This window comes from Nothobranchius furzeri, chromosome 15 (genome assembly GCF_043380555.1).
Source record: "Nothobranchius furzeri strain GRZ-AD chromosome 15, NfurGRZ-RIMD1, whole genome shotgun sequence".
Classification (NCBI taxonomy): Eukaryota; Metazoa; Chordata; class Actinopteri; order Cyprinodontiformes; family Nothobranchiidae; genus Nothobranchius; species Nothobranchius furzeri.
This window is the reverse complement of record NC_091755.1, coordinates 61,676,889-61,690,751: the sequence shown is the minus strand read 5'-3', so window position 1 is coordinate 61,690,751 and position 13,863 is coordinate 61,676,889. Positions and strand designations below refer to the sequence as shown.

At 42.0% G+C, this 13,863-nt stretch overlaps 1 protein-coding gene across 3 annotated transcripts in view; it reads right to left on the bottom strand.

Moving 5' to 3' along the window:
- The window catches only part of LOC107391005 (ERC protein 2), a 300,921-nt gene that overhangs the window by 258,216 nt on the left and 28,842 nt on the right, over nucleotides 1-13,863 (bottom strand). For 2 of the 3 annotated variants that reach the window (XM_070545069.1, XM_070545070.1), the window contains exons 3-4: nucleotides 10,759-10,782; nucleotides 9,932-10,675 (exon numbers count right to left, since the gene is read on the bottom strand). In XM_070545069.1, coding sequence (XP_070401170.1) covers nucleotides 9,932-10,675; nucleotides 10,759-10,782 — 768 coding nt within the window. Of the gene's footprint in view, nucleotides 1-260; nucleotides 306-9,931; nucleotides 10,676-10,758; nucleotides 10,783-13,863 lie in introns of all 3 variants that reach the window. The other variant, XM_054745980.2, reaches the window with a different exon arrangement.

Below are 13,863 nucleotides of genomic sequence, written 5' to 3'. Positions count from 1 at the left end.
ACCCAGAGAAAAAAGTCAAGGAGGATTTCTGCAAATTAAGCTGTTTGAAGGAAATGGAAGGGAAGAAATACGACACAACCAACAAAAACAAGCAGCCATTTATGGAAAAAGGTTGTGTCTAATATAAAGTCCACCTTAAACCTGTAACACTTTATCTGCTGACGCTGGTATACTTCAACCCAGACTGAATACTTGATAAAGAAATGAAATAGCTAAACATTAGCCCACGCTGAGTTAAAGGAAAGCATTCAGTACAGTACCTGCCAGATAACATCAGGGTCAAAACAGAAAGGGGGGGCTGTGTTCTGGAAATACAAAACAGAAATTTGCACATCTTATAAAACATTGCAAACACTGAAAAATGTCATTTATTCTGCATGCAGAGAACAAAGGAATGTGCTCAATTTCATCAATATTGAGCAAATGAACATTTATTTATTTATTTATTTATTTATTGCCAATGGTGCAATTCCAAAGAATACTTCTGATTTTCTTTTCTTCTCCTTGACAAATCCCTCCAACACTTCTGTTGCTTTTTCCTTCACTTCTCATTAATTCCCCTTTTGCAACACTGTATTTGTTAATGGCCGGAAAAATCACAGAATATGTGTGACAAGTATCTGTGGTCTTGCTGTAAAGCAGCACCTTTTGGAATAAGCTCTCAATGAATGAACACTGAATGTGTGTGTGTGGATGAGGTGTGTGTGTGTGTGTGTGTGTGTGTGTGTGTGTGTGTGTGTGTGTGTGTGTGTGTGTGTGTGTGTGTGTGTGTGTGTGTGTGTGTGTGTGTGTGTGTGTGTGTGTGTGTGTGTGTGTGTGAGGAAGGGAGGGTGTTACACACAGACACATGTGGAGTCAACTGCATTTTTTTCACGGCACAAGCAGCTTCAAAGGGTTGAGATGAGAGTGAAAGCTTCCATATGTGACATTTGAAACAAATTGAATAAGTGCTCCACTCTGCATGGGCCAATAATGGACTTTACTCGGACATGGCTGCCATGCAGATGCAACATCACAACAAGACCATGTTTGAAAGCGGAGTTCTGTTACTGAGTCTGATGGTACCGTTGATTCTGAATGGCATGAAGGTGATATCAAACTAAACCAGAGGGCATGCAAACTACTGCCAACGACCTCATAAACTGGCATTTAGTTAGAGCTGAACCATATGAACAAAGGGGGAAAAATCATGATACTGTCTTAAATTACAAGTTATTTAAAATATTTCTTCCTGTTGTGGATCTGAGATCCACATGTAGTCCTACCTTCATGTCAATAACGGTTTGCAGAGCTCTGGTCTTAGCCGGTTCGGCCTGGAGCTGGTTTCGGCGGTGGAGCTCCGTAGGAGGAACCCGGTAAAAATAAGCCTGGCGGCTCATCATCTTCAGCACTTTCTAACACCCACAGCTCTAAATCAAACCTATTGTTCTTAAGCTTTCTATACAAAATAACATCAAAACCACTACTATGCCTCCATTAAAAAGCCAAAAATATAACTTTTTAGGTTTCTGATTTGATCCAGTCCCAAAGATGTTTTCTTTTTCCAAAAACAGGAAATATTGTTTTTTTTTCTTCTGCCGTATTCATTTACTACCATCTATCCTCCTTGTCTATTCCCAAGCAGACAGAGGACACATTTAGCTGTAGGTCATATCACTGCATCTCCTTCACTCTTCCCGTGAAAATCGTTGGATTTCTTATCTCCCACTTGTTTTCATGATCTCTCTTACAGATGTCTCTGGCAAGCCGAAGCTCCTGCTTAGCAACGCGCCTCACCAGCACATGCGCTAAGCTTTCTCTATTAAATAATTAATGATGGCTCAGACCGACAACGATGCCTACACAAAAGCAGGCATGCATTCAAGTCAAAACACACACACACACACACACACACACACACATTCTAGCACATAGATGGTTGCTGTCAAACTAAATACTACTGCAATTCTTATTGATTAAGTGAATTCATCAGCTATTATAACAGCTAATATTAAAAGAACTACAAGGATGTAAGGAGAGTAAATGTCAAATATATGCTGACCACCAAGTAGCTCCACTCAGACACTTTCTTTTGGGTATACTCTCTCCAGAAACACCTAAAAACTCTCTTTTCTAATCTACTCCTGCTAAATTTCAATAAAACTCAGAGTCTCATCAATCTAAATAGAAATATTACAAATTGCATCCACACAAATGTTTTATTTTCTAACTGATGAGCCTCATTTCATCGTGGGAGGGCTAAGTGACGACTGCTCCTTACAGCTGCAAGACAGCCCTGTCGTGTTCAGAAAGGGCAAGAAAATTAAACACACATGCAAACCCAAAGGAAAAGAAGTCTAAAGAGAGCCAAGAATTAAAGGGAAAAAAAACTGACATTTCTTGGACTAACAAAGCTCATCAAGCAGCGGCAGACCTACACAGAGAGTGAACAATGTGGGACGGATTCTTTTCTCAATGTTTTTAGACATGTTACTGAGTAGAACAAGAGGAGACAGGGACATTATCCTCTTGTCCCTGTCAGTTGTGGATAAGGAAGGGTTACGGCTGTCAGAGTGTGCCTCCTACAGACTGGCACTGCTGCAGCAGTCCTAATCTTCCACTGACCAAATGTATAATAATGTGTCAGTCTTAGAAAGGGTTATGTCACCCAACGCCTGTCTGTCATTTTTATAGCCTGTGTGCACATTTGTCTGGCCCTTGGAAAATGACTGTTTATGAACTCTTTATCGACAACAGATCAGCAACAACTCTCAGAGCTGTTGTGTCTCTCAGAGGGGGAAATGTCATGCACGAGAGCATGTCATCAAAGATGGACTTCTCTGTTCCACCCATGTCAGGACAGGGCATATGGAATTAATATGATCAAATGTATTGCTAAAGCAACACGTCCCACCACCCTGACTGAAGAATACGGTCAAAAGGTTCAATTTGGACCTACGGGCAAAGGTGTTATATGTATGTACCTTTCATAAATAAGAGCGAGCAGTTGCCTGGATTTGGGCAGCAGTTAGGGGGAAAGCAATAAATGACCAACTTTTGTAAAAATTGTAGACAACTTTTTCACATTTTAAATAATTTTCTAAAGTGACCCTTTATAGGGTTAACGACAGGCCACCCAGCCCCTATCGCCCCCTGTGGCCAGGACATTCCACTTGCAACTCGGGCTGGCGGGCCGCTCTGATGGGACGTAGAATAAAATTAGCTGACATACCTAGTGCTGCAGTCTCCTGCCAGCACAATTCCTGTATTTTTTAAGATCATAAACACAGCTGATTTGTTTAATTTGGTGATGAACCACTCCTGGAGACACTAATCAAGGCTGGGGAGACATTTCAGCTATTAGACTAAGATGTTAAAAAAAACAAAACCACGGCAAGGAAATATGTTTTGCTTTTGGTTCAACAAACAGACACTAGGGGGTGCTAAAAGCAAGCCAAAACTTCCTAGATCCCTTAAAATTAAAAATAAACACAAATCAGAATTATCACCTTGCTTAAAAAAATAGAGCCAGAAAATCTTATGAACCCTTAAATAAAGCATTATTATTATTCTCTTTATAAACGTGTCACAGAGTGTTTAACATTACATTTGCTTTTTTTACATTTTTAACTGCAGCAAATGAGCTATCAACTTTGGTGTTTAGCCTGGTGCGCTGCACAACCAGTGGACCTCAGGGACCTGCTGGGGGTGTAGGGACTGAGAAGATCACCAATGTATGATGGTGCTTGTCCATGAAGACCAGAACTAGGATCTTGAAATGAACCCTAAAGTTGACTGGCAGCCAGTGAAGCTGGAGGAGAAGTGGGGTGATGTGGGTGTGTTTGGAGGACTTGGTCAGAAGCCGAGAACAAGCATTCTGAACCACCTGTAGACGGGTCTGGGAGGTTCTGCTCAGACACGTGAAAAGAGAGTTGCAGTAGTCTGAGCGTGAGGAGATGAAGGTGTGGAGAACAGTCTCAAGTTCAGAGCAGGACAGAATGGGACTCAGCTTTGCAATATTCCTGACATGGGAATCCAGAGTGAGAGCTTGGTCAAAGGTCACACCAAGATTCCTGACAGAGGGTTTGGTGCGAGAAGCATGCTGACCAAGAGAGTCTCTGACTTTGGGAACCAGCTTGTCTGGGGCACAGATGAGGATCTCAGTCTTATCTTCATTCAGCTGAAGAAAGCTCCCAGCCATCCAGGTTTTAATATAGTCTAAGCAGGTGTGCAACATCTGCAGCTTTGACATCTCATGGGGCTTAAAGCAGATGTACAGTTGGATGTCATCTGCATAAAATGGTAGGAGATTCCTTTAAAAGAGTTCAGGATGTACTGAAGAGGAAGCAGATAGAGGAGGAACAGTACAGGTCCCAGCACAGAACCTTGTGGGACGCCATGGGTGAGGGAGGTGGTGGAGGACCTACACTTGGAGACAGCTAGAGAAGGAATGCTCAGACAGATAAGAGGAGAACCACTCCAGAGTAGATCCTGATAGGCCTACCCAGTCTCTCAGCCTCTCTAGCAGATGATGGTCAACAGTGTCAAAGGCTGCAGTCAGGTCCAGCAGGACCAGAACCGAACAGTCCCCTGCATCACTGTGAGTCAGAAGGTCATTGGAGACACTAAGAAGAGCTGTTTCAGTAGAATGAGCTCTACAAATACCTGACTGGAAGCTATCATAGATGTTATGTTCACAAACATCAGGGGATCCCTGATCCCACACCAGATCAAAGCCTTTACAACAGAATACATAAAAACTATGCACTGTGTGTGTGTGTGTGTGTGTGTGTGTGTGTGTGTGTGTGTGTGTGTGTGTGTGTGTGTGTGTGTGTGTGTGCGTGTGTGTGTTTGTGTGTGTGTGTGTGTGTGTGTGTGTGTGTGTGTGTGTGTGTGTGTGTGTGTGTGTGTGTGTGTGTGTGTGTGTGCGTGTGTTTGTGTGTGTGTGTGTGTGTGTGTGTGTGTGTGTGTGTTTGTGTGTGTGTGTGTGTGTGTGTGTTTGTGTGTGTGTCCCATCACACATAACTTCAGCTCACCATCCATGTAATCACCACATAAGTTGATCTCTGATGGAACAGCGCCACTTTGTGGTCAGTTTTGTTACTGCAAACATTTACTGATCTGAGTACAGAGCTGGGACCTGTTTGGAAAACATCTGCATAAACATCCATCCATCCATCCTTCCATCCATCCATTGTCTGAACCCACTTGTCCATGTAGGGTCGCGTGGGGGCTGGTGACTACCTCCAGCAGTCAATGGGCAATCAGGTGGGGTACACCCTGGACAGAGAGCCAGACCATCGCAGGGCAAAACAGAGACAGACAGGACAAACAATCACACGTGCACACTCACACCTAAGGACAATTTAGACAGACCAATCAACCTAACAGTCATGTTTTTGGACTGTGGGAGGAAGCCGGAGTACCTGGAGAGAACCCACGCATGCACAGGAAGAACCCAGGACCTTCTTGCTGCAAGGCAACAGGTCTAACCACTGCGCCACTGCACAGCCCATCTGCATAAACATACAAAGGAAATTCTTAACATTTATTATTCTCATCTAGATTGATTAACAAAAAAAAAATAGAATGAGCTGACAGAGATGTGCTGCTGCTACTCTGTTGGGTCTGAGACAGGATGACAGCTGACAAAGTCTAACAGGAAACACAAGTGAGGGCACATCACTACACACACCATCCCCCTGGCAACATACATAGGTGAAGGAGTGATGCAGTGTGCTCCTCAACCATACAGACAGCACATCCGCAGGCCATACACACATAAACGCACGCAGGTGGTTCAAGTGATTCCACATCTGGCTCTGGTCTGGTAGGTAGAGATCTAAAAGTTGGGGCATTTTCACACCGCACGCACCTTCAAAAAGCTACCGAACACCTGAAAGTAGACTAAAGTTTTATTCTTCTCAAACCAGAAAGAAAAGCAACTCCATGTCAGCTCTCATCCATGTTTAAAGAGCAAATAAAATACATGAAATACTAAAAGCAGAGGCATTTATGATCCCAGCTCAAAGAAAACACACAGCTAATGAAAAGCAGTCCTGGTTTACATTTATTAGAAAACTATATGAATGCCCCCTCCCTAATAAAACACAAACAAAGGCGAAGGTCTAAGCCAGATGTAGGGATGAAATGCATCCAAAAATATTTCAACGAGCCAACGATGAACCACAAGTGTCGAAATATTCTAACTTCAAAAACCACTTCTCAGTTCATCAAAGAAAAATCAAGTGGCTCTTGTAAAAAATATATTGGTTGGAATGTTTATCCTAAATTTTACACTCCAGAGTGTCAGATGGGGGCTTGGGGGTAAAAAAAAAAAAAGAAAGAACAACAATCCCCTTTCATTTCAATCAGGGAGGTCAGAGTGTTTCACTCATTAATCATACATTAATATTCAGATAAACACGGCTTGTTTTTCTACTTTAGACACATAGAACCTTTCTACCAGCTCCCCCTCTCCTTCAGACAGACCTCTCACCCCTTCCTCCACAGCAAACACAAGCTGGTCTTAAGCTGTCAAAAGGCTAAAAACAGTATGGCACAAAGTGTGTGTGTGTGAACAGGTACTCACCTCTTACACACAAAGCATGGTTGAGACCCACACATTACATTCAGACAAACTCCTGAACCTACCAGAATCTCCTGACAACCACCCGGCATGGGTGGATTTCCCATCAGCCACTGGGAGTCCAGAGAGGGAGTTTCTCTGGTGTGAAAAGCTAAGCTGAAACACTCCAGATGACACTCACACACACTTTTTCTGCATGGACTCAGAGATACAGGGACAGAAAAACAAGAACATAATGAAAAAAAACAATATCTGAAGCACACACAGATATGGGACACACACACACACACACACACACACACACACACATAGAGGTAGGGAAATTATAGGCTAAGAAGATTTAGAAGTTAAAAATAGATAAGGCAGGAGTGAGGAGTTACAGAGCAGATACGGTCAGCTCTCACGGCTCTACCCGTGTTGCAGCTCCACCCACTTCATTGATAGATCCAAAAAGGGGCAAAATGAAGCTTTATGAAAAACATTTAGTGTTTTTTATGAGTTGCATCACAGCCCAGTCTTTTCATTTAAACATATTAATTTGTTTTGCTGCAGAACAAGAAGCAATGCCAAATGCAAACCATAGACAAATGATCGATAGCTTTGTGGGCACGTAAATTCTCTAAAACACACACACAGTAAAAAGAAGTGGCCAAACACAAACTCTGAGGACTCTCCCAATGTTAAATTGGCCCATTGATCAGGCCTGCAGAGCTGCTTTCTGCTCCAACACTTCAGATTACGCAGATACTGTATATCAATAATAGGTGCACACAAGACAAAAAATAGGAGAAAAAATAAGTTTTGACTCAAATAAATCAACAAAAAAGAATTAAATCTTAACTGTTAGAATTATGGATGCACTGATATGAAAATGTGGGCTGACATCGGTATCCGATATTAATATCCCACTGTTATTCTTTGATGACTGGATTATTATTATTATTCTGAGCTACTACAGCAATCAATTTCCCTCTGGGATTAATAAAGTATTTTTGAATTGAATTGAATTGAATAATGGATATTTACAGATATAACACTGATAAAACATTAATTACACACTTGACACACTTGGAGGCATCTGGCCTGAACCTTTCAATTGAGTTCACCCAAAAAATAAATTAAAAATATCGTCTGGTTTTTAGTATCGTAAGATAGCATCAGGTCTACTCCAAGCCCCTCCCGGGTGATCGAGCTCCCCCCCCCCACGTCTTTATGGGTGACCCCGGTAGGAAAGTTGACCAGTGAGCAGGATTGATGGTTTATCCCTTGAGGTCCACGTGGCTGGGGTGAGGTGGTGCTCACTCCTCACCCCTGCCACATGGACCCAAGGGATAAACCATCAATCCTGCTCAATGATCAACTGTCCTCGCGGGGTCACACCCATTAGGACAGTGGGAGGGCTAAAGGAAAGCCCAGCCACGATGCGGAGAAAACTCATTTTGACCGCTTGTATCCGCAATCTCGTTTTTTTTGGTCACTACCCAAAACTCGTGAATGTAGGTGAGGGTAGGAAAGTAGATCGACCGGTATATCGAGAGCTTTGCCTCCTGGCTCAGCCCTCTTCACCACAACAGGCCAGTACAATGCCCACATCAATACAGATTCAGCACCAATCCGCCTATTGCTCTGATGTAGGGCTGCTCAATTAATCGAATTTTAATCACGATTACGATCTGAGTTTTGAACGATTATAAAAAACAAAACAAGCCGATTATTTGCTCCTCCCACTTGCGCTGCCCTGAGTAGCAAATGAAGCGCTCCTTACAGTGTTGCCAACTTGGCGACTTTGACGCTATTTCTAGCAGCTTTTCAGACCCCCTTCTTGACTTTTTAAATCTTAAAAGTACCTAGCGAACACCTCAGAAACATCTCTGGTAACCCTTAGCTACTTTCTGGATAACTGTTGTTGACATTTCCTGCAGGTTAGCTAAACACTCTGCCTGCGCTCCGGACCGTTTTTCAGGACATTAGGAAAGGGAATGATGTAGCGATGTGTCGGTCGCTAAAGAAACAGCTCTCGGAGCCGGCTCCATGTTGGATTAACCAGAGTGAGTGACACACACACCGCACCTGCGGACTTCTGAGCCACTAAAAACGGCTAAATGTGCGCGTGCGGCGTGCTAAACACACGTGCAGCTTTCCCCGTTTGCTGTGAGAGCAGGTTGGGGGGTGGGGGTGCAGCTGTGGTTGGGACAATTATTACATTAACTGATGGACTTGTAAATAAATAGTTTATAAATAAGGTAGAAATAACTTCCTCACGCTGATAAATAATAACTAATCTCTCTGAGGACACGGTGCTAGTGCACTCTCCTACAGCACCTTGACTTCAATAAATGTTATGCAACATTTTGTGAACATCAATTTATTTGCGTTTATTTGTTATAAATGCCACTGTATAATTCTTGCTGTCAGTATTTGCAAGATATTGGTATTTGGGTCTGTACTGGTTAGACTTAAATGAGTTAAACCAAGGTCTATAGCCCTTGGGTCATAGACTATGAGCTGTAAGTATATTGGTCTTTTTATACTGGGAATCAGGAGCTATTTTAATGATCATCTTGTTTCTTATTTATTTTTGTCCTGATTGTGCCCTGAGCAATTTTATGACTGAATAAAAACAAATAAAATCAACATAAATAGAAAAATCTTCCTAAATAATCGTGATCTCAATTTCAGTAACCATAATCGTGATTATTATTTTTGCCATAATCGAGCAGCCCTACTCTGATGTTTCATTATTCCCTCACTCATGAAAAGACCCCAAGATAATAAACTCTTCCATTTGAGGCAGGACCTTGTCCTTGACCTGGAGAAGGCATTCTACTCTTTTCCGATTCAAGACCATCGTCTCGGATTTAGAGGAGCTGATTCTCATCTCAGCTGCTTCACACTCGGCTACAAACTGCTCCAGCAAAAGCCGGATATCGCATTCGGATGAAGCCAACAGGACCACATCATCTGCAAAGAACAGAGACCTGGTCCTCAGGCCACCAAAACGGATCCCCTCAACACCTGGGCTGTGCCTAGAAATCCTGTCCATAAAAGTTATGAACAGAATCGGTGATGAAGGGCAGCCTTGGGGAATCCAACTCTCACCGGAAACGAGCCCGACTGACTGCCAGCAATGCCGACCAAGCTCGTATACCAGTCACACAAGGATCTAACAGCCCGTATCAGAGGGCCTAGATGTTTACTTCTACCTTATGTATCCCATAAATAATATAGTAAAACACAGTATAATTTAAATCTATCCTATTGCTAAAATGCAGCATTTAAAAAGCACTAACTCATGTTTAGGACACATTCTCTTCTCTGACAAATCTAATACGCCTTTGAAAAGCATAAGCAATAATAACACACCTCTCTCAAATGCATGTTCTCCAGCTGGGCCTCAGCCTCCTGTGCCGCCATAGTGATTATTCCTGTCTTCTGTCCCCGTCCACAGTGTTCTTGACTTTGACCCTGAAGCATCTCCAACAGTCTCTGAATGCTCTCGTCCCGAGCGCCAAGTGTCTGCTTCTGAGAGTCGATTCTCACCTCCATCTCCTCCATGGTCTTCCTCAGCTGGGTGAGCTCCTTGGCCTGCCGCTCATGCTCTGACTGCAGTCTGAAGAAGTTCTCCTCTGATGCGTCTGTGGGAGGAGGTGAAGAAAATCCATCACAGCCAGGCACCTTACAGGGGCTGCAGAGTCGAAGGGAGCTAGAGTCAGGCACCAGTCCTGGACCTTGGCTGGGACTGTAGAGGGGCTGATTTGGGCTGCTCCTTGGCCCGGGGTAAAGGGTGCTGGCTGGGCTCAGTCTCTGTGTGGTTCCTGCAGCATTCATCCCATAACCAGGGCTATGAATGATGACATCAGCATCTTGTTGTCTTGGATTGAAGGTGTTTGATGGGCTGACTTTGGGAATGTTGTTTGGTGCAGGACTTTGCAGGTTTATGGGACTGTATCTGGGACTGTGCCCGGGGCTGAGTCCCCCTCTGAACTCCTGATCTGTGTGGTGCTCCCGACAGGAGTTCCCCTGCTGCCGCTGTTGCCGCACGCGATTGTTCATCTCCCTGTGAGCTCGCAGCTCCTCTTGTAGCTCCTGAACTGTTAAAGGAAGTTGCTATAAAAACACAGATAAGTTTGGTCCAGAAATCAACTAAACCAGACATTTGTGTCAAAAAGGAATAAACATGTAAAACAGACCTTATTTCTTCTGACATCTTCTGACTGCAGCAGACAAAAAAGACACACAGACACATTAATTCTCAATAATTCAACCTATTGTGTAAAACACTGATGTTACAAATTAGAGTGTAGTTACACAATTTGGCCACATGGAGGAGGAATTTCTCTTGAAAACTGAGATGATGTAAAGAGAAGCTTGTATTTGAAGATGGTGGGAACTTTAAATGAAGAAAGAGCTGTACAAATGATTGATGAGAATGTTTCATTGCTATTTCTGCTTATGGACATTAAAAACCAACAAACAGTTCAGATTACTTAGTTGCTATGCTGACGGTGGTTTAAAAATATTAATTTTACTAAAATATATTTACAGTTATTAGTCAATCAAAGGAATCAGTACACATTACAATATGCATTATGTAAATAAAATAAACTGTTTGTTACATGTAAGCACTAACTAATATTCAGGACACCTTCTTACAGCTAAGACTGCAGCAGATCTGTGCTCATGAGCTGTAACCTCTGATTTTTAGGTTTTCCGTTAGTCAAGAGGTTTAACTTTCTGTTACTGTGAATAGCTATGCAAGTAAAACTGGACCTGATCTTCAAGTCACAGTGATGAAAATGAAACGTTTTTTATCTTTTACCTGGAAAAGGCAAGTGAAAGCCACCCACACAGTAACTGGGAGGCTATTTGGTTGGTTTGGGAAATTCTGTCAGTTCTTCACACAAAAAGACCTCAAGTTCTGTGAGACTTCTGCCATTCATGTACAAGACGTTGATGTTTAAATTAGAGAACATTTTTAAACACAGTGAATGATTTTTTTTCTATTTATTTAGCGTCAGACGAAATGAGGATCGTGCTTCTGTGATTTGCAGACATTTTACAGAATCTAAAATCTCTCTCCATCTCACTTGTTGCAGCTTAAATCCTAAAATAACATCTTGATCTCTGTCCTAAAGAAGTTACCTTAAAAATCTATTTTATTTGTATCTCTTTGATTACCAACTGCTCTAATAGACATTTCCATTAGAAAGGTTAGGAGAGGCAATTTGCTTTTGGATTGTAAATCATCACTTAAAGGTGTGGTCTACTGAAAACCCATTTTTTTAACTCTGTTTTTCACACAGTTCAACATTCATGGACTCACCCATCTTGACTTGTGATGGGAAAGGCTGTTTTTCTGTGCCCAGGAAACAGCAGAGAATGTCTCGGCTAGCATAAGCTAACTGTTAGCATTAGCAACTTCACCACACAGCAGAACTCCTCCAGGTTTTTGTTATTTGTGAAGATAAAAAAATCTACGTTGCAGAGCAGAGTTAGTGAGTTGCTGTTATCCAATCAGGTGAGATGTCCAAAAATCAGGAAATAAGACTCCAAACCTGCTGTCTGAAGCTTGGCTAGTTCCTGAAAAAGGTGCAACAGTGTCAACCCCCTACCCCCCGAGTACAACTTACAGGGCATTCATTCTTACTAGAGACCACTGTATTGATTAAACAAGTTTTTCCAACCTTCAAAGAGGTCCATCACTCAAATACTTATTACATTTGCAGTGATCTATAGCAGGAACAAATGCCTTGTAAGTCGTATTCTGGGGAATAAATGCTCAGATATGCTTGTTTCAGCATGAAGAATACAGCCAGGGGAGAAAGTAGCTTCAGACGGCAGGATTTGGAGTCTGATTTCCTGATATTAGGATATCTCGCCTCGGATTGGATAACACTAGTGCGACTCTACCACCGACTGTTTGCTCTGCAACGTTGATGTTTTATCTCCACAAATAACACATGCCTGAAGGAGTTCTGCCGTGTGGTGGAGTAGCTAATCCAAATAGTTAGGTTCTACTAGTTGAGGCATTCTCTGCTGTTTCCTGGATGTTAAAACCCTTTACCATCACGAGTCAAGAAGGGACAGTGTGACGTGGACCTGTCGGGCTTTTCAAATCCTAGATTTTCACCATTTAATGCGAGAGATAGGTGTAGGAGACTATTTTCATGTTAAGCCTGCATGACAACTCAGAGTGACCAGTCATTTTCAAAAATAATAAATAAAGAAGGTTTTCTCAGTGAAGGACCTCTTTAAGATAAAATAAAAAAGCTTTAGATTTGCACAAAATCATTAGAAAATGAAAATTTCTACTTCCTCTGTGGCTGGACAGCTTCAGGTACATTACTATGGGAAGGCGTCAGTTGGACCCAAGTTTCAGTCCAAACAAACGCGACTCTGGTGTTATTATGTAGATTTATATGCTCATTGTGGGCTAGTTTTGCAGCATGTCACTGAACAACCTGAGGGTAGCGATATATCAAATAGATTTTCCTTCTTGAAACAAATGAATGTTTTTTTTTCATCTCTCAGGGTAGATGAAATGTGTTTTAAAAAGGGGAACCAAGGACATCAGCAGATCAGCAGAAAGTGCAGGTGTAAAACACAAGCGTCACAGCCTAATGTGAGGATTTTTTTTTTCAAACAAACAAAAGTAGCTACTGAAAGAAGAGAATTCCTGACATTGTCAGAATGTTGCTGAGAAAAATCTCAGTTTCACAACTTCCACTGGCCATTATTTATTAAATAAAACAAATGTAAAGAATAAGAAATTAAATAACATTTGTCATTCACGCCGTGTTGGCACAGAAAAGTAGTCCATCTCTGCTAAGATGATAAGGACCTTGAAGTTATTGTGATGAACCTGAGTGGTGAGATTTTAAATTAGAACATTGATGGATTTGAAAAATAAAAACTTAAGGGTCTGAATTATTATTTATGATAGAGATTCAAATAACAATAGCCAGTAGGATTAATAAGAAATAAAGTCTAGCTTAATTCATGTATTAAAATGACAATGTGTACTTTCCCTGGTGATAAGGGGCAGCACATACCTAAATCATTAAAAGCCAGCAGTATTTTTGTGTTAGAGAAAGATCTTACCAACGGATGGCCGTTAGGGTCAAAAATCCCTGGGAGTGCAATTTCTGAACGACTACTTCGTCAGGCCGTTCAACCTCCAGCAAAACGACAAGCACATCAGACTCCCTCTCATCACTGGCAACGAGTGAGGGGGTAAGTGTGTAAAACAACGTTTTTGAAAGACGATTGTTTTGTAACCACTTGTTACAAATCAG